A 19,662-nucleotide genomic window follows, 5' to 3' on the forward strand; every position below is an offset into this window, starting at 1 on the left:
CAACTAAAACATTGACTAAAAATGTAAGAAAAGCAAAATGTTAACTTTAAAGTAATTTTTATAATGCATTCATGTTTTGAGTCTTATTTAATTCCTGTTATTTCTAAATATACATTAATTCAAGGCAGTACAACAAATAGGATCTTATCACAAATGAAATGTGATTATTTTTAGATTACAGTAATGGAAAGGATACGTAATTGTTACTACAAATAACAAAATTTCCTGTACAGTATTTTGATTAATCCATGACTAAGCCTTAGTTATATTAGGACATTTAGGGGTGGTTTCCCGGACAGGGATTATCTTAAACCAGGACTAGGCCTTAGTTTAATTAGGAAATATAACTAGTTTTAACAAATATGCCTAGCTAAAAACATTACTGGCATGCATTTTGAGGCAAAACAAAGGGCATCGATGTATTTTTAGATATGTCAGTGAAAGTTGTTGTCAGTTTGAACAGCTCTTACATTTATTTTAGTCTAGGACTAGTCTAATTCCTGTCTGGGAAACCGCCCCTTAAATAGCTTTGCAGGGTTCCCACGGGTCCTTGAAATCCCTGAAAATCTGTGGAAAAAAATTCAAGGCCCTGGGAAGTTTCCGAAAACACACATACACAAGTACAGGCAACCGAAAGTGCCTGAATCTATTTTATGCAAGTTTTCTGGAAAAAAAAACATTATTGTAGTGTAGGATAATACCATAAAAATTTTAGACTTTTTAAGCACACGTTCTAAACTGTTTGTTTTAAATGCTTATATCTTCTGTATGCGAATGTTGATTCATACCAAAATGCTTTTTTGCATAGTTGTGTTTGAGACATGAAAACGTCTCTGGTTACGTGTTGCTCCCCGAGAAGGGAACGAGACGCCGCATCTCCCCCGCCACACTTCCCTGCAATGTCGTCCCTGGCAATATTTTAGATAGCGATATACTTCCTGGCTCCTGCGTTACCCTGTCTTTGTTGTTAATCCTCACCATTGGTTGAATTTGATATACACATTCAGACGCACTCACCCCTGGAGGTGTCCCCAAAGTGTCACCCCAGTGACCCAGCGCGAGTTCCCTCGAAAGGGAATCGAAACAATGTATCTCAAAAGGTAACTCGATGTAACCTTGCTCTCACTTTAAAAATGTGTCCCCACATTTAGTCCTTGAATTTGAGGGTATTGGACCTGGAAAGTCCTTGAATTTGAAGTTAACAAAGGCGTGGGAACCCTGTGTAATGTATGTTTGTAAAAACGGTTCCCACACCTTAGTTAACTTCAAATTCAAGGACTTTTCAGGTCCAATATCATCAAATTCAAGGACTAAATGTGGGGACACAATAAGTATATTGCTATCTGATATATTGCCAAAGACGGCATTACAGGGACGCAGGAAGTATGGCAAGGGAGACGCAGCGTCCCACTCCCCTCCCAGGGAACAACAGTCACACACGCATCCCGAAACGCCCTCATGTGTCAAACACAAATATGCAAAAAAGCACCTTGGCATGAATCAACACTTCCACACAGAAGATATAAGCATCCAAAGGGAACAGTTTAGCACGTGTGCTTAAAGTCTAGAATTTTTATGATATTATCCTACACTACAATAATATGGATTTTTTCCTGAAAGTGCTTGAAGTTTTCTATGACTTGTATCTATATATGTATATTTTTAAAAACTTCCCAGGGCCTTAATTTTTTTCCACAGATTCACAAACTTTCAAGGATTTTAAGGACCCGTCGGAACCCTGCTTAAAAAAACAATACTGCCGTACATCTTGAGACAAAACGATGGCACTGATATGTTTAGACATTAAAGCAGCTCGAACTTGCGTTTTAGTCTGGGACTCTCATTTATATTTCTAATAATTAGTCTTGAGATCCAACAAAAAAAAAAATCAGGAAACCTCGTTTTTGAAAGCACTGGTCTAGACATAGCACTCTTTACTTTCATTAAAAAACACAAACCATTTGGTGCATAATGTTGCATTTAATTCAAACATTATAAAACATCTTTAAAACAGTCATTTTTTGCTCTACAAAAGAATGCAATGTGCTTCATACAACGGTTTTAAGAAAAACAAAGACATGGTCTATATAGAAAGTTGAAATTCATTGTGAGCTGAAACTGCATGATGCAAATAAAAAAACAGGACTCCAACAAATAAAGGGGCCGTTCAGAAGACAACACAATGTAAACAAACTGAAATGCAACAGTTTTACTTGCTTTGTGAGAACAGAACAGCAAGCTTTCACAAAAAATGTCAACCACTTCCCCCAACTCTTTCAGAAAACCTGCACATCCACTTTCTCAGTCTTTTCAGGCAGGGAAATTCAATGCATTGAAACAGTGTTAGTTCAGCTCTGGTCCTTATTTGGCTGCTCCATTCTCTAGGTTTGGTGCGACTCTGTTCAAGAACAGGAATAGATGGACATGTGATCAATGTCTCAGAGTTCAGCTCTAGGCCACAGTGACGAATCGGCCTCTCTTGCTGGTCTGATGCGTCGCTGCCACGCGCTGGTCATTCAGAATGCGGAAGCGCTCGTTGAGGGTTATTCCGGTCTGATAACGGAAAGAAGAACAGTTAATGTCATAATCAGATTTAACAGAACTGGTCTAGGCTCTTAAGTCTTTCTATTCGGATCTCTTGTTACGAATGTGTGATCTATCGAAAGCTAATGTTCAAATCATCACAAACATATAATTTGGCTCAGAGAAGTGCCACAGGGATGATGTATTTTTGTAGGCCAACCAGGAAGTTAGTGGGACACTGGTTCCCTCACCAAAAAAAGCCCTTTCATTTTCCCGACAGACTTTTAGATCATCGCAAAAAAATTAAGACATTTTGTCCAACAAGATAATCTTCACATATGAACTTTTATGAATTTTGAAATCTAAGTGCGTTTACTAGAAATGAAAGGCTAACCTTATGCTGCGTTTACACCAGCCGCGGTAGAGGCGTCAAGCGCGAGTGATTTTAACGTAAAGTCAATGTGAAGACGCGTTGACACGTGTCTGGAGGTCTCGCGGCGCGAATGAGGTGTTTAGTGCAGCGCGTTAGACGCAATTCTGCCTCGTTAGCCCGAAATGTGAACTTTGGCGGAAAACGCACTGCGTTAACCAATCAAGAGCTTGCTCTAGTAGTGACATGATTACAGAATCGAGCAGAGTCACAGAACTCCACCCATTACGCGAATTCCCGCGTGAATGTCTCAATGGCTACAATTTCACGTGCGAATGAAGGAAGTAAACTCAAACTGTTCAAGCGGCAAACTAGGCGCGGTAGATGCGATTTTGACGTCTCGAACGTGGCTGGTGTGAACCCACAGTTAGGCTACAAGCGAGCTACACCACGGTCTCACGACATTAACGTCACCCCCACCATGCTTTATACAGCTCTTTTAGACTTTATTAAACACATTTCCCTGATATGGTTACCCTAAGGATGAATGTTCGTTGCTCATGTCACGTTTTTAAGATTTATGAGTGATGACGTTTAAAATCCCTGAAAAGTCTGTAGTCCCACAAAGCAACTTGTTAGTAACTGTAAACGCCCTTTTAAGACACTTTAGTCACGAGTGGGGGTATTACGTGCGTTTTATGTCATAGAATAAAATGCGAAAACCTCTTATACTTATGTTAAAGGTGCAGTGTGTAAATTTTAGCAGCATCTAGTGGTGAGGTTTCAAATTGAGCCCAACGGCTCAGTCCACGGCTCATCCCTCGCTTTTGAAACGCATAGAGAAGCTACGCTAGCCACCATAGGACAAACAGGTCATCGTCAGAGACAACTTGGTAAACAAAGTTTGTCCGTTAAGGGCTTCTGTAGAAAAATGGTGGCACAAAATGGCGACTTCCATGTAAGGGGTAAGGACTTCCTCGGTGTGTATATAGATAAAAACCGCTAATTTTAAGGTAATTAAAACATAATAGTTCATTATGAAAGGTCTTTATACACCACTGATAATATAGTTACGTATATTATATTGCAGTTCTGTCAAGGGAATCTTCTAAAAGTTACACACTGCACCTTTAACCCAAGAACTTAAACCAAAGACCCATTCAAAAACCCATCGACTTTGGGACGATGAAACCGGAAGTGCTTATATCATATGCCAACTCGCTTCTGGGTTTTGCCTACAAAATACATCATCTCCGCGGCACTTTATTAAAGGCGGGGTGCACGATCTCTGATAGCCAATGTTGACATCTGAAATCACCTAAACAAACACGCCTCTACCCCAATATACCTTCTTTTGATAGACCCGCCCCACATATACGCAACCCAGGCAACGATGTCGGTTAGTAGACATGCCGCTTTCGGCTGATTGGCTACAAGTGTGTTTTGGTACTTGGCCTGATTCCCTTTTCCAAAGCTTTTCTCAAAAATCATGCACCCTGCCTTTAAACCATTCATTTTGAGCTTTGACGTGTTAAGATAAAATAAAGGTATATTAATATAAAATTATTTTGTGTTTAACTAAAAAAAGAAAGTCTGATGCACATCTGGGATGAAAGGAGGGATAATTATGAGAGAATTTTCCTATTCCATGTGTGAATACCTGATGAACCCAACCGTAAACTGACGTTTAGTTGATTTAAGACTTCTGAACAGTAATCAATAAGAACATAAAGATCAAAGAAATATGTCTCCTAACCGGAGGGTAGAGAGTTGGTCTACCTGTTTTCCAACGCTGTTAATGTCGAACTGCAGGGGGACACCTTTAGGCGGCCTCCTCTCAGCGTCGTCTTTAGATTGAGGTGACAAGCGTGTTGAAGTTGAGGGGTGCAGAGACCAAGACTGAGCATGCCTGCAAATAAGACAAAAATATGATGAGATTAGTTCTGTGTGCCAAAACACCTCCCAGCATGAAAAACATGTTGGAAAAAGTCCTAAAGGTAAAACCTGTCCTGTCAAACTAAAATGACAAAATGAAAACAAATGGGTGCGGTTTTGAAATGTGTGTGTATCTTCTGTAACAAGCTTATCTTATTTACATTTATTCATTTAGGTGGTGCACTCATTCAAAGCAACTAACAAATGAGGAACATCGTAAAAGCCAACAATACTTGATAATTATGATATTGTTGCAATGCCAAGTATCAAAAGCTAGAGATGTATCACAAAAGTTTTTTCCCCTCTTAAATGCTGATCAAAGAGCTGTTCATCAGCTGTTTCTTGAAAATTGGACTGTACAGATTTTTGTAGAAGTTATATATTTAGATTTGCAGAAACTATTTAAAATAACCATAACAGGACAACACTAAAATGGACATGACCTTAAGTTGTAGGTGCCGTATGTCTTTATGCATGTAAAATCATATTTAAGAAATGTACACATACTCCGGTTGTGTTCTAGCTGCAGGGTTGTCTATCGACACGGTGAGGATGCCGCTGTTATTTGTAGAAGTGCGCCACCTGGTGGAAAGGGGTAAGAGAGTCCAAAGTAAGTATTAAACGGTATAAAAACTTTTTTAAAAATGGTCAAACTTGTGTAAAGTATGTACTTACGAGTGAGTTCTCTGTGTGGGTGAAGTCGACCTGGTTTCCTGAACTTGTGCGTTAACCTATGAAAGCAAAACATGGTGTAATAATATAAAAAACAAAAAATCCACAATAAAAACATCAGTCTAAATAACTGCAGGTCACTGCTACAATACATCACAAGTCAATGCAAGTGTAAAATTAACACCTTTTTGGAGTGTAGTACTATTACTAAATCCTGACATTTCACATGCCTTGAGATGACAGTTCTGGTAAATGTGCACTAAACAACTTTAGCAAATATCAGGATAATAGAGTACCGCAGGATGATGTATTTTTCTAGGCCAACTCAAAAGTCAGCGGGACATTGGTTCCCTCCCCAAAAAAATTTGGATTATTGCAAAAAAAGTGTATGACACTTACACGTTTCATCCAACAAGATAATCTTTACAGATTAAAACAATTTTTTATATTTCTAATAAATGCATTTACACTTAAAAATTCATAAATTTTGTATTAATCTGTAAAGATTATATTGTTGGACAAAACGATAGAGTCTATAACTTGTTAAACACAGATCTTATTTTGTGCAATAATCTAAAAGTCTATAGAAAAATGAATGGGCTTTTTTGGGAGAGAACCAGCATTTTGCTAACTTCCAGGTAGGCCTACAAGTATACGGCATCCCTGCGGCACTATACTGACAAAACATCTGCTATACATTGATAATGGTCTAAAAAAAGTTTATTGTAGCGTTTTAAAGCAATAAGTAAATAAATTAGGAACATTGGCCTTCTACCTTAAGTCCTCTTCTGAAAAGAAAGGTGGCCTGTCGGGTTTCTCTCTGTGTTTGTGGAGCAGATGGGACATTCCTACAAAAAGAGAGCGAGAGAGAGAGAGAAGATGACCCAACAGAAAAGGAACAATAAATTAAAACTTAGCTTTCCAAAAACATTCTTGTATGACAACAATAAAGAGATAATAATGCAAAATTTGTATTTCTAAATAAGTTTTATAGTAGGGATGGGGAATCAAAATTTCAGAGCCAAAATGAATAAAAATCACAATAATTTTAAAGGAAACATATCATGAAAATCTGACTTTTTCCATGTTTAAGTGCTATAATTGGGCCCCTAGTGTTTCTATAAATCTAGAAAATGTGAAAAAGATCAACCCGTTAACTTAGTTTTGGTAAACTATTCTCTGCAAACATGTGAAAAAATAATAAGATAATTGAAATTTGGCTCCCTTGTGATGTCAGAAGGGGATAATAATACCACCCCTTAATCTGCACTATCCAACCACGGCACTGCCATTTAGTGCAGAGATCAGCTCATTTGCATTTAAAAGGGCACACCCAAAAACGGCACATTTTTGCTCACACCTACAAAGTAGCAATTTTACCATGCTATAATAAATTATCCATATGATATTTTGAGCTAAAACATCATATACGCACTCAGGGGACACCAAAGACTTATTTTACTTTTTTTTATTATTGTGAAAGGTCCCCTTTAAATCAAGTCAGAAATCTATACAACAAATTTCCACAATCTTTGCACGGAATAATACAGCTTGGAATTGTTCTGAAGCTAGACTGAGCACTGACAAAGATGCAACTAGGATATATTCAATTAACTCCGATTACTTTTTGTCAAAACTTTTCTTATCCCCCTTGCTCCCCCAAGATGCAACTCTGAATCTGCCCTCATGATTTTTACCCAACTTCAACTTAATATCAAACAATGAGATCTGGTAATAAACTAGAGCTAATTATTCATTTTTATAAAGCTCATACCATTTCCTGGGAAGCCGAAAGGGTCTGTGTGAAACGGAGCCCTGGTGTTTCTGGGAATCCATCTGTCTGTGTGGTCTCCTCTGAATCTGCATATGTCGGCGCTGGGGGTCACGCCGCTGGACGAATGGCTGAGATTTCTGTTAAACGTGTAAAAAGTTACACCTCATGATGATGACCACCACAAAATCTTCTTTGAAGACCCGACTTTGACAAATCCAGTTTCCAACACATCATGGGATCTGATACCTGGTTTAAAGCCGAATTGTTGGCCACCTGTCGGTTCAGCATTGGTCGGTTCTGAGCAGGTCTGATCTGGGCGGGTCGATTGAGTGGACTGATACCTTTAAGCAGAACAGCGTTCTTTCTCGCAGCCAAGCCAGTGATGACACCCTGCCCACGACGCCTTGCCACTGTGGGTGGAAACTTACGGCTCCAACCGAAGCGTTTATTCGTAACACCTCCTGCAGCAACACCACCAACTTTTCAAAATGAGGGAAAATGTAAACGCATGTGGAAGGCGTAATAATTCCTGTAACAATCAACAGTAGAAAATATCACATATTGACCTCTTTTGGATGGCACCCCAGCCCTTGCCCCACTTGTCTTCCCTTGGCTAAAGTGACCCCTTGCTGGGGTCCTGTGGTTTGTCTTCTGGGTCTGAATTTGTTTCTGCTTCTTATTCAGACGAATAATGTCATCTGTAAGTAAAAATATATTTGAGCAAAACAACTTTAAGCAGCAATGCCAGCAAAAAACAAACCCACTTTACAATTGTTACACAAATATATTTAAATAAACATTCCAATGAAATTGCCATTAAATATAAATAGAAACATTAACTCATGATCACAACAGTATTACATCGATCTGATACTCAGAAGTTAAGCTAATTACAACAAAACTAGCACAGTGTCTTATAATAACGCGATAAAAAAATCCTGGATAAACATACATAATGGTGATAAATGTATAACAGTAGAATATCTAACGAGTATAGATATGCCTAAATCGTTTATCAGGCTCTCGTAAACAATGTATGCAAGATAACGGAAAGCTAACCAGCTACGTTATGTTAAACACATTCGTCTACTTTTGTCTGTGGCCTTACCTAAAGACATGTCCACTTTATCCAGCTCCTCTGTACTGCCGACCGACTGAAAACTAGATCTGCTCATTATTCAGTTAGTTTTATGTTTGATATAAAAACTCAAAGTACAGACTGTCTACTTTGTGATCCAACAATCTAGCAGAACAAACCGAGCGTAGCAATCTCTCACACCTTCATTGGACCATAGGCGTTTCTGCGCATGCGCGAAACCACGCACGTCACGCTGGGATTTATGGGAGATGTTTTCATAAATGCGAGACATAAAACGTCCCTTCTGTCTAACAAATATCACTGACAAAATATTCAGATAAATCACAACTGCATTTGTAACCCATTTTAGTTAAATTAAACAGATTTGCAGAAATGTTTTAGAGGACAAAGATTTGGATGGAGAGCGTGTGGTGTGGGCTTACAATGTTCGTTCGAAGGCTGCAGCGTTCCGGAGGTCATATTTGTAGTCTACATAGTCTTATTTCAGAATATTAATAAGAACACAAAGTTGACTATTATTCTTAGTTAATAGTTAATAAATTGTTGTTACATGCTTATGACTTGCGAATGTAATGCTCAGTTATCTGAAATAAACCAGGCTTGATGACGTATTCAACCCGCATATGCGACCTCCGGAGGCTGCAGCCTTCAGATTCAGAAACGACAATCAAAGTGTTTAAGTCTACCGGAAGTTAGCAAAAGGATGAATTCCCTTACGGTGCGTTAACTGTTTAACGTGTACATTTTGTACCAATGTTGTGTTGTACGTAATATACAAGCAAATGCATTATATGACAGTTGTTAAAACGAAAATACATCGTTGGATAACAGCGGTTGTGGCTAGAAAAGATACAACTAACGCCAAAATCTCGTGAAATCTCGCCGGATGGGCGTTGTTTTTCTCCTAATCCTACCCCCAAACCTAACCCTTAACCCAACGGGATTTAGGCCGTAGCTGTATCATATAACCAGAACCGACGTGTTTTTTATTCTAATCTTGCCCAAACCTAAACCCAACATCTCGCGACATTTAACCGTAGCTGTATCCACTCTAGCCAGAACACCGGCAACAGAAGGCTCGCAAGTCCCGCCCATGATAGCCATTGGCCAATAAGCAAACAGATTACAAAACACTGAAATTCAACAGCACGTGCGTGCTGCACCACAATACATTACAATACAAACTTCTCCGGATACGGCATTTTGCAGGAAGTATTTTGGAAAATCGGTGTATGCTACATATTAGGTAATGCATCTGCCTAACTTTTCTAATGCACGTTAGCCTTCATACATGTAAACTAGCATGTTTTTATATGTAATCTGGTATGCTGCTATATGTTGTTATATGCTTCCTCAATATAAACGTTATTTCCCAGATTGTTTTCGACTTGCCTCAGATATAGCAGAAGAGTGCTGCTCGGTACTACCAGGGGTCCGAAACAACTAAAGTTACTTCAACATAATATCACCATGTCTGTTAACAAACTCAAGCGTAAAAGAGAGTCACCCACCAGCAAGGATGTAAAACAACCGATACCCACAGCTGTGAAAGAGAAGAAGAAACAGAGAGAGCCCGGCTGGCTGGAGAAGGAAGTGGCTCAGCTCCGCAAAGAAGCTCAGGGATGCGAATTCAATAAGAAGCGACGTCGATATTTATCTGACTGTCAGAAAATCAAGCAGAAATCTGATGGGGTACTATACTGGATGTCAAGAGATCAAAGAGTACAAGGTGATCATAGGCAAAAGAGGAAGCCGATAATCATTTCCACTACATTTCAGTAACTACCTGTAGCGCAATTGGTAGAGCATTACTAGCCAGAAAATGCAAAAAAAATACACACTGTTGCCTTTATATTGAATGCATTGTAAGTCTATTTGGGTTAGAATAGATCATTCATTCTAGATGCATGAATGTAACTTTTTCTTTTGTTGTGTTTCAGATAACTGGGCTCTGATATATGCTCAGCAGCTGGCCCTGGATGAAAAACTTCCTCTGCACATCTGCTTCTGTCTGGTTCCTCGATATATGGATGCAGCTTACCGACAGTACGCCTTTATGTTGAAAGGACTGCAAGAAGTAGCAAAGGTACAAGTCTGTCAGGGGTCTCCAACCTTTTTGTGAGCAAGTGCTACAACAATGCATAAAACAATCTGTAGGGCTTCTTTTTTGATATAGCCTACTTAAAACTTCTTCTTCTTCTTCCGTTTTGATGGCGGTTGGCAACTAACTTTAATAGTGCATTACCGCCACCATCTGGACTGGAGTGTGGTACTAGACTACTTAAAACTTTTTTCTACTTGTTGATTTAAAGGTGCAGTGTGTAAATTTTAATAGCATCTAGTGGTGAGGTTGCGAATTGCAACCAAAGGCTCAATCCACTGCTCATCCCTCGCTTTTGAAAGGCATAGAGAATCTACGGTAGCCACCACCGAAAAAAAAAACATGTTATCTTTGGAGACAACTTAGTAAAAAGTTTGTCTGTTAAGGGCTACTGTAGAAACATGGCGGCACAAAATGGCTACTTCCACGTAAGGGGACCCTCTGTGTATGTAGATAAAAACGTCTCATTCTAAGGTAATAAAAACATAACGCTTCATTATAAAAGGTCTTTATACACCCCTGATGATATAGTTTTGTATATTATTTTGCATTTCTGTCAAGAGATCCTTCAAAAAATTATACACTGCACCTTTAAGTTTATTTTACTTCTTGATATGTTTTATCATTGTTTAAAATGTTGACATGCATAAAAGAACCCAAGCTAATATAAAATATGCAATAAATAAATATTAAAGGGGACATTTCACAAGACTTTTATAAGATCTCAAATAAATCTTTAGTGTCTCCAGAGTATGTATGTGCAGTTTTAGCTCAAAATATCATATAGATACTTTATTATAGCATGTTAAAATTGCCACTTTATAGGTGTGAGGTCGTCTTTTAAAATGCAAATGAGCTGATCTCTGCACTATATGGCAGTGCTGTGGTTGTATAGTACAGATTAAGGGTTGGTATTATCCCCTTATGACATCACAAGGGGAGACAAATTTCAATTACCTATTAGGTGTATTCGACTTTATGCGGCGCTGTGCAGACCGATCGGCGGCTGACTTGAAACAGTGCATAACGGTTAGTAATTTTGTCCGACTTGAGCTGGCGCTGAAGGCACGTGACTGTGTCATATGGCTTTAACGTACCGCGAGAGCGATTTGAGATCAGCTGCCTGAGTCAGCAGCGCAGTTCGCCAAGAGGAGCTGTACGGGCTGTAATGACGACACAGCTTCACGTCTCCGTTTTCAGCTCCTGCACGTGGCTAATCTCGGTGATCGGTTACATCCAGTCGATGTTGAACACACCTATTTTTGCTTGCAGAAAATGTTTACCAAAACTAAGTTACTTGGTTGTTCTTTTTCACATTTTCTAGGTTGATAGCATAGATATGTACACTAGATGTCGCCTTGGCTACGGCAGTTCATTGGACCGAATGCGTGAAACAGAGCCGCCATCTTGAAACAGGGGAATCCCACATCAGCGTCATTGTAGGCAATGGTGTAACGGAAATAAAATCACCATAAATCGTCATGAATGCGATTTTCTTCATTTTCTTTTGGTTCGTTTCAACAGTCAGACATGTATTTAGCATTGGGTCAAGAAAAAAATTAAAGTTTTAAAATTTTGAAAATCGACTTTTTCTAACTGTAATGCATAGTGCTAGTAGCCCTAACATCCATACGCAGCACAAAAGTCCGGCATCGTCCATGAATTCGAAGTACAGGCGGAGGTAGCAGCTTTACCTAGATACTTCCTATGACAAGACCCCTGTCCTAAGATGGCGGCGGTTTTGACGCATGCTCAGAACCCCAAGGCGACATCTAATGTATATATCTATGGGTTGATAGAAGCACTGGGGACCCAATTATAGCATTGAAACATGGAAAAGTCAGATTTTCGTGATATGTTTAAGGCTATTAATAGAATATGCATTGGTGGGCAACTCACAGACTCTGTGAGGACACCATGTTGGAGACCACTGCTGTAAATCGAATAGAGAAAAATATTTTTCATCACAACATATAAACCATTCAAAGTTATGTACAGTTACAAAAGGTTCTTCACAATGATGCCATAAGAAACATTTTTGGTTCCCCAAAGAACCATTCTTTGTTTAAAGAACAATTTTTTTCTTACCTTTTATAAAGTCTCAATCACATACAACCAAAAATGTTTCCTAAATTTTAAAGAGTGTAATTCTTGGCCTTCTGAATCTTCTGACTGGTTACAGGAATGCAAAGGCCTGGATATTCAATTCCACCTACTGTCAGGAGAGCCTGGACACACACTGCCAACTTTTGTTAAAAAATTGAACTTTGGGGCAGTTGTGACTGACTTTAACCCAATCAGAATCTCTCTTCAGTGGAATGAGACAGTTAAAAAGGACCTTCCCTCTGATATACCTTTCATTCAGGTGTGCCATTTAATTATTTATTGCTTTGTGCTTTTGCATTTTCTTTGATTTACACCTCATTCATGATAGTGATTTAACATCACTGCACTAAGATTTCTCTGCTGTCCATTTTTAGATTAATAATTAAGCATGAAAGAAAATATTAATTATTTTAAAACTGCTTAGTATTTTTAAAATTCAGGAGAAAGCTAATCTCTGTAATATTTTTAAAGTTATGGAGAAAATCAAGGAATTACATCTCAGGTCTTGCATGTCACATGACTAGGGATGCACCGAATATTCGGCCGAAAATAGCAAAACTCATTTTGGGCCCGAGCAAGTGAAAAAAAATGAATAAATTTTACTGTACAATGGGTCTCATTCACTAAGCATGCGTATTATGTACGCACGTATTTGTTTGTGAAATATGCGTTCAGATGTTTTAACTAACGAATCATGAATCAACAAAAACTTTTATACTAAAATTTCCTCTAAATGTTTGCAATAATGTAAGAACAACTTAAAGGATTAGTCCATTTTCTTAAAAGAAAAATCCAGATAATTTACTCACCACCATGTCATCCAAAATGTCGTTTCGCTAGATAAGACCCTTATGTACCGTGGCCTGGAAAGGCAAAAATAAATTACAATGGTAAATTACTTATTTACAAGATTAAAAACAAATTTACAAGGTTTTTTAACAAATTTACAATGAGCGAACAAAAGTACAAGTTTTTTAACAAATTTACAATGAGCGAACAAAATTACAAGTTTTAAAACAAATTTACAAGTTTTTTAACAAATTTACAATGAGCGAACAAAAGTACAAGTTTTTTAACAAATTTACAATGAACGAACAAAGTTACAAGTCTTAAAACAAATCTACGTTACAGCACCATGTAAACAAACTCGTCATGCTTCTCCGTTTCAGTCTATGTAACCCCGGGAGCGAACGAACAATGCAGTCCTGATTAAAAAGTTTGAAGCACCCTCTTGTGTTGTCTGTAATCTAATGAGAAAGTCAGTGAATTATTTTGATTACTCCCACCCAAAACTTGTGCAACTTGGAAAGCTAGCGTTAGCTAACTAAAACTATTTCACTTACCTGAAAATAAGGTCCAATATCCCTTTAAGTTACTTCGGAAGCGATGAAAGGTTATATATTATCACTCCCTTTTCGTTAATAGGATGTACAGCCTAGTACATAACATCACATTCACAACTCTCATGTGATTCACAGCGATACTTCCAGGTTTCTTTCCACTGGAGGCTCGGATGCGTGACGTCAGCGTATTGTACCTACCCTTTCCGTAATAAACGTAAATTTGTTTTAAAAACTTGTAAATTTGTTCACTCATTGTAAATTTGTTAAAAAACTTGTATATTTGTTCACTCATTGTAAATTTGTTAAAAAACCGTGTACATTTATTCACTTGTAAATTTGTTTTTAATCTTGTAAATAAGTAATTTACCATTGTAATTTATTTTTGCACCTCGAGGCCACCGTACTTATGCCTCGTTTGGGATCGTTTATAGTTCTTTGAAACTCAGTTGAAAAAAACTGTTAACTGTTAAGTGTTGAGTTAAGTATTAAATGTTGGGCTCTATTAAAGTCCATTAAAATGAGAAAAATCCTGCAATGTTTTCCTCAAAAAACATAATTTCTTCTCGACTGAACAAAGAGAGATATCAACATTTTGGATGACATGGTGGTGAGTAAATTATCTGGATTTTTCTTTTAAGAAAATTGAATATTCCTTTAAGCCCGATTTATAGTCGTGCACAAGTTCTACGCCGTAGCTTTGGTTACAAACATTTCTTAAAATATCCTCCTTTGTGTTCAGCAGAAAAAAGATATTTATACATGTTTGTAACAACATAAGAGTGAGTAAATGATGACAAAAATTTAATTTTGGGTGAACTATCCCCTTAAAATGTATGTACGCACATTTTACGAACAGATTTGTGCGTACGTGTGCTTGGTGAATGAGACCCAATGAGGTCTTTGATGACACAATTAAATAGCAACCTAGACTCTTTGTATGTGGTTGAATGTAAATTGAACAGTTTGGACAAATCCGATACCTATCCATTTAGAGAAGTAAAAAGGCCCTATAATGTCTGCCTGAATGTAAAAAAGTTCATGTAATAAAAATGACATTCTGAAAGTGTTACTGTACTTATGCAGTGGTAAGAAAATTGGCAAAATAATTAGGAGAATGAAAAAATACATGTTTGGTTGTTCAGTATTCAGTCTTTTATTTTTTTTGCCTTTGGCCAAGAATTTTTCTTTCGGTGCATCCCTACAAATGACCATTGGTATAGTATGTACGGATTTGAAACGGTTCTAAATTTACATTATCAAGGTTGATGCACATAACGTGGTACCATGCTGGGAGGCATCTGGAAAGCTGGAATATGGAGCCAGGACTATAAGGGGGAAAATCACCAATCTTCTTCCAGAATTCCTAACAGAGATTCCACCTGTGGACACGCACCCGTACGTCGCTTCTCATACAGCAGAGGTTCGATAAGGATTTTCTCACAATTGCAGCACATTTGATGTTTATGTTACCCAGCAGTATTTTAAATGCATCATGACTTGTTAATCCCTAAAAATTATGTTTTCCACTGTTATCATCTTACTGGATGTTGTCATTTGTTTGTGCTTCAGCCGGTAGACTGGGAGAAGGTGCTGTCGTCTCTTGAAGTGGATCGGAGTGTTGGAGAGGTAGACTGGGCCCAGCCCGGCACCTCTGGTGGTATGGCCATGCTTGAGTCCTTCATTGATCAGCGACTGCGTCTGTTTGCCACCAAGAGGAATGATCCCAACAGTGATGCTGTCAGTAATCTCTCACCCTGGATCCACGCAGGTCAGTCTGCAGTCTAAACCAAACTACATATGATCTGAAATGACAGTTGTAGAGATATTTGTTGTATTTTTCTCCTGAAGGTCAGCTCTCCGCTCAGCGTGTCGTTAGGCAGGTCAAACGAGAGAAAGGCTTTAGTGAGTCTGTAGCCTCATTTACAGAAGAGCTGGTTGTGCGGCGGGAACTCGCTGACAACTTCTGTTTTTACAATCCCAACTATGACAACATATCAGGTGTGTGGTGTTGTCAGCTAAGGTTTTTTGTAATTTTTTAAAACAAGAAAACACTTTAGTTCAAAAATACATTTTGTTTGAATGTTTGTTTATATTTTTGCACAGGTGCGTATGATTGGGCGAAAAAGACTTTGCAGGAACATGCCAAAGATCGTAGAGAGTACGTTTACACCAAAGAGCAGCTGGAGAACGCCAAAACATATGATCAGCTGTGGAATGCAGCACAGGTAGATATAAAATAACTACAGTATAGTCTAATAACCTAAACAAATATTCTGGATTTAATGTAATGTACGGTCAACGTTTGTTGGATAATGTCACTAGCAACATACAATAGTTTAAACTCGCATGTGTTTAAAGCAAACATTGCTTTTACAGTAATGCATTTACAAAAGTAAATACACGGTGTTAAAACCTTAACCTTAAAGTAATATTCCATTTTCTTAAAAGAAAAATCCAGATAATTTACTCACCACCATGTCATCCAAAATGTTGATGTCTTTCTTTGTTCAGTCAAGAAGAAATTATGTTTTTTGAGGAAAACACCGCAGGATTTTTCTCATTTTAATGGACCCCAATAGAGCCCAACATTTAATACTTAACTCAACACGTAACGGTTTTTTTCAACGGAGTTTCAAAGGACTATAAACGATCCCAAACCAGGCATAAGGGTCTTATCTAGCAAAACGATTGTCATTTTTGACAAGAAAAATAAAAAATATCCACTTTTAAACCACCACTTCTCGTCTGGATCCGGTCCAGCGCGACCTAACGTGGGTGCGTGGTGACGTGGGGAGGTCACGTGTTGCATATATAGAGCGCAAATTTGCAGACCATTGTAAACAATAAACTGACACAAAGACATTAATTAGTATCAGTTGACATACAACAACGTAGGAACGGTCCTCTTGCAACACATTTGTACACACTGGGGCGGAGTTTCGCGTTTGTCCTCTGTGACGTCATGACGTATTGCGCGGGGTCACGCTGGCGCATCACGACCGGATCTAGACGAGAAGTTGTGGTTTAAAAGTGGATATTTTTTTATTTTTCTTGTCAAAAATAACAATCGTTTCGCTAGATAAGACCCTTATGCCTCGTTTGGGATCATTTATAGTCCTTTGAAACTCCGTTGAAAAAAACTGTTAAGTGTTGAGTTAAGTATTAAATGTTGGGCTCTATTAAAGTCCATTAAAATGAGAAAAATCCTGCAATGTTTTCCTCAAAAAACATAATTTCTTCTTGACTGAACAAAGAAAGACATCAACATTTTGGATGACATGGTGGTGAGTAAATTAACTGGATTTTTCTTTTAAGAAAATGGAATATTCCTTTAAGAAAACTGGCAATATTTGTCTTCATTGTCTGTGTAAAGTAATATAAAGAAATATCTATATTAAATTTAAATGTCATGACCATAGACTGTAAAAAAGCATGGACGACGCACGTTCGCTCTCTTCCATTGTTGAAAAGTGAAGCCGGCAGTGTCCCGATACGGCGCTGACATCTTGGGTCTTGAGTCTGCGCAGTAGTGATTTCGGGACCAGTCCTGCACAGTAGTGAGCAGGAAGTAAAGCCGCAAAATCAAGGCCCCACCCTCGGATATCACAGCTGTCAATCATTGGGTGACATCACCGTTTTAATAGCATTAAATAACAAACTAAAAACAAACTCATTTTAAAAACAAACACTGGAATTTACATCAGTGTGATAAAAGCTACAGTAAATGACAGAAACCAGCTTCGGAAAAAAGATAATTGAAGTGTAATTAAAGTTTAGTTGCCGGACCGGACAAACATGTTATCATTGGAGACAACTTAGTAAAAAAGTTTGTCTGTTAAGGGCTTCTGTAGAAACATGGCACAAAATGGCGACTTCCATGTAAGGGGACCCTAGGGATGTAGATAAAAACGTCTCATTCTAAGGTAATAAAAACATAACGGTTCATTATGAAAGGTCTTTATACACCCCTGATAATATAGTTTTGTATATTATTTTGCATTTCTGTCAAGAGATCCTTCAAAAAATTACACACTGCACCTTTAAATTGTTTAGTTGGACTCAAGTCCCATTGAATAACACGGGGGAGGCGGGGTTTATGACCTATACTAGGACCAGTCACTGGGGGGCGATCGAGACGTTTTGGATTCACTTTTTAGGGCTTGTGTGGCATGCTTGGTCATGACCACATAAGGTCATTAAACACAGATAGTTTTGCAGATGATCAGAAACCAAAAAAATATGCTTTCAGAAAATATAAGCCTTACAATTTAACCTTTTAAACCAACTCTGGTCTGATTTACTTTTATTGTAAGTGCATTAACTTTAGTAGCTTTTTCCGCAGTACTTTGTAATGGAAGTATTGCTTAGTGCAATATCACAATCAATGAATGTCTTCAAATCCTGTTTGCTTGTTCGATGTAGCGCCAGCTGGTGCAAGAAGGAAAGATGCATGGATTTCTTCGCATGTACTGGGCAAAGAAGATCCTGGAATGGACTGCGTCCCCCGAAGAAGCCCTCTCTATTGCTTTATACCTGAATGATCACTATTCTTTAGACGGATGTGATCCCAACGGATTTGTGGGTGAGAAATGTGATGTTTTGATTGCTCAATTGGATTAAATACATTATTAAGATGCATTATTTATCAAATAATTCATTATTGATTAATTGCTTTATTAATGCAATACATTAAAAAGCTTTGCCCCTTTAGTATGTATATAGTTAAATAGTAAACAATAGGTATATTGTAAAATACTGTAGGTAACCTTTGTTTAGGCAATGATTCTAAAGAAATGGATTCATAGAAGGAGCCTTTCTATAAATGAATTTTCAATTTTTTTTATAATGGCTTTTGTTGTGGATTATTATATTGATTTTTCTTTTCTATTCCTCACAGGTTGTATGTGGTCTATCTGTGGCATTCATGACCAGGGTTGGGCAGAGAGACCCATTTTTGGGAAAATCCGTTACATGAATTATGCGGGCTGCAAGAGGAAGTTTGATGTAGCACAGTTTGAGAGGAAGTATGCTGCCACTGAGACTTCCAAAAAACACAAGAAATAGTTTATTTATAGTTTATTTTGAATGCATTTCTAAAACTAATGTGCAAACAAACTTGTACTGTACTGGTTTAAAAAGACTACATTTATGGGGGGGTCATGTTTTCAATGGTGAGATTAAGCTTTTTTATTTGTCATGTATGACTATGGTCTACACAGGAAAAGGCCAGTTTTAATGTCTTGTTTATACATGTTTACTGATTTTAGCGTCTAAAATATACAGATCATTTGATCGTAGTGTATTGTTACATAGGACTCGGGGACTTGCGGGACTGCAAGATCTAGACATTTTGTACTGTAATATAACGTCAATGTACTTCAAAGAATTAGGAGAGACCAAAATAAAACACATTTTAGTGATATTTTGTCATGCTTAACCCAACTGGCTTGGTTCTTTACTCAAATAAAATTATAAAGAGATATCAGCTTCTAAAAAGTAGCAACCATTTATAAAAGTGCTTCAGTTGGATTTTAGCACCAAAAATATTAATGAAGGTAAACAGACCTTGTTTTCTGCAACTAGACACTTTAATCTAAATGTATTCTGTTTATCAAACAAGACAAGCCAAAACTCAATGAAATGATAAATATATCAGAATTTTCTTGGTTCTTCAAACTCCAAAAGGGCTGATGTGTACACTATAAAGTTGCTGAGTGCCTCCCAGATCTTTTATTTTTT

At 37.8% G+C, this 19,662-nt stretch overlaps 2 protein-coding genes across 3 annotated transcripts; one reads left to right on the top strand and one right to left on the bottom strand.

The window, feature by feature from the left end:
* Nucleotides 1-1,960: 1,960 nt before the first annotated feature.
* Nucleotides 1,961-8,596, bottom strand: LOC129442738 (UAP56-interacting factor). 2 transcript variants are annotated; one of them, XM_055202989.2, is made up of 9 exons: nt 8,383-8,596; nt 7,841-7,972; nt 7,521-7,735; nt 7,275-7,411; nt 6,276-6,348; nt 5,504-5,559; nt 5,336-5,410; nt 4,673-4,802; nt 1,961-2,553 (listed from the first exon to the last, which is right to left on the bottom strand). In XM_055202989.2, the coding sequence occupies exons 1-9, from the start codon at nt 8,447-8,449 to the stop codon at nt 2,452-2,454; spliced, it is 987 nt and encodes a 328-aa protein (XP_055058964.1). In that variant the 5' UTR covers nt 8,450-8,596; the 3' UTR covers nt 1,961-2,451. The 2 variants fall into 2 exon arrangements, with proteins under 2 accessions (XP_055058964.1, XP_055058963.1); XM_055202988.2 differs by having other exon boundaries at nt 7,521-7,753; nt 8,383-8,595.
* Nucleotides 8,597-9,462: 866 nt separating this feature from the next.
* Nucleotides 9,463-19,360, top strand: cpdp (CPD photolyase). Its single transcript, XM_055202986.2, has 10 exons — nt 9,463-9,619; nt 9,750-10,102; nt 10,314-10,459; nt 12,657-12,839; nt 15,185-15,343; nt 15,493-15,691; nt 15,772-15,921; nt 16,027-16,148; nt 18,346-18,505; nt 18,821-19,360. The coding sequence occupies exons 1-10, from the start codon at nt 9,606-9,608 to the stop codon at nt 18,985-18,987; spliced, it is 1,653 nt and encodes a 550-aa protein (XP_055058961.2). The 5' UTR covers nt 9,463-9,605; the 3' UTR covers nt 18,988-19,360.
* Nucleotides 19,361-19,662: the final 302 nt, after the last annotated feature.

Source organism: Misgurnus anguillicaudatus, chromosome 2 (assembly GCF_027580225.2).
Source record: "Misgurnus anguillicaudatus chromosome 2, ASM2758022v2, whole genome shotgun sequence".
In the NCBI taxonomy this organism is placed as follows: Eukaryota; Metazoa; Chordata; class Actinopteri; order Cypriniformes; family Cobitidae; genus Misgurnus; species Misgurnus anguillicaudatus.

Coding starts and splice junctions, on each gene's coding strand:
- cpdp (XM_055202986.2), top strand. Junction 10,460..12,656: donor GACTGCAAGAAGTAGCAAAG/GTACAAGTCTGT, acceptor GACTGGTTACAG/GAATGCAAAGGCCTGGATAT. Junction 15,692..15,771: donor CTCACCCTGGATCCACGCAG/GTCAGTCTGCAG, acceptor TTTCTCCTGAAG/GTCAGCTCTCCGCTCAGCGT.
- LOC129442738 (XM_055202988.2), bottom strand. CDS start 8,449: ATGAGCAGATCTAGTTTTCAGTCGGTCGGCAGTACAGAGGAGCTGGAT. Junction 6,349..7,274: donor TTTCGGCTTCCCAGGAAATG/GTATGAGCTTTA, acceptor CTCTTTTTGTAG/GAATGTCCCATCTGCTCCAC. Junction 5,560..6,275: donor TTTTCAGAAGAGGACTTAAG/GTAGAAGGCCAA, acceptor TTGCTTTCATAG/GTTAACGCACAAGTTCAGGA.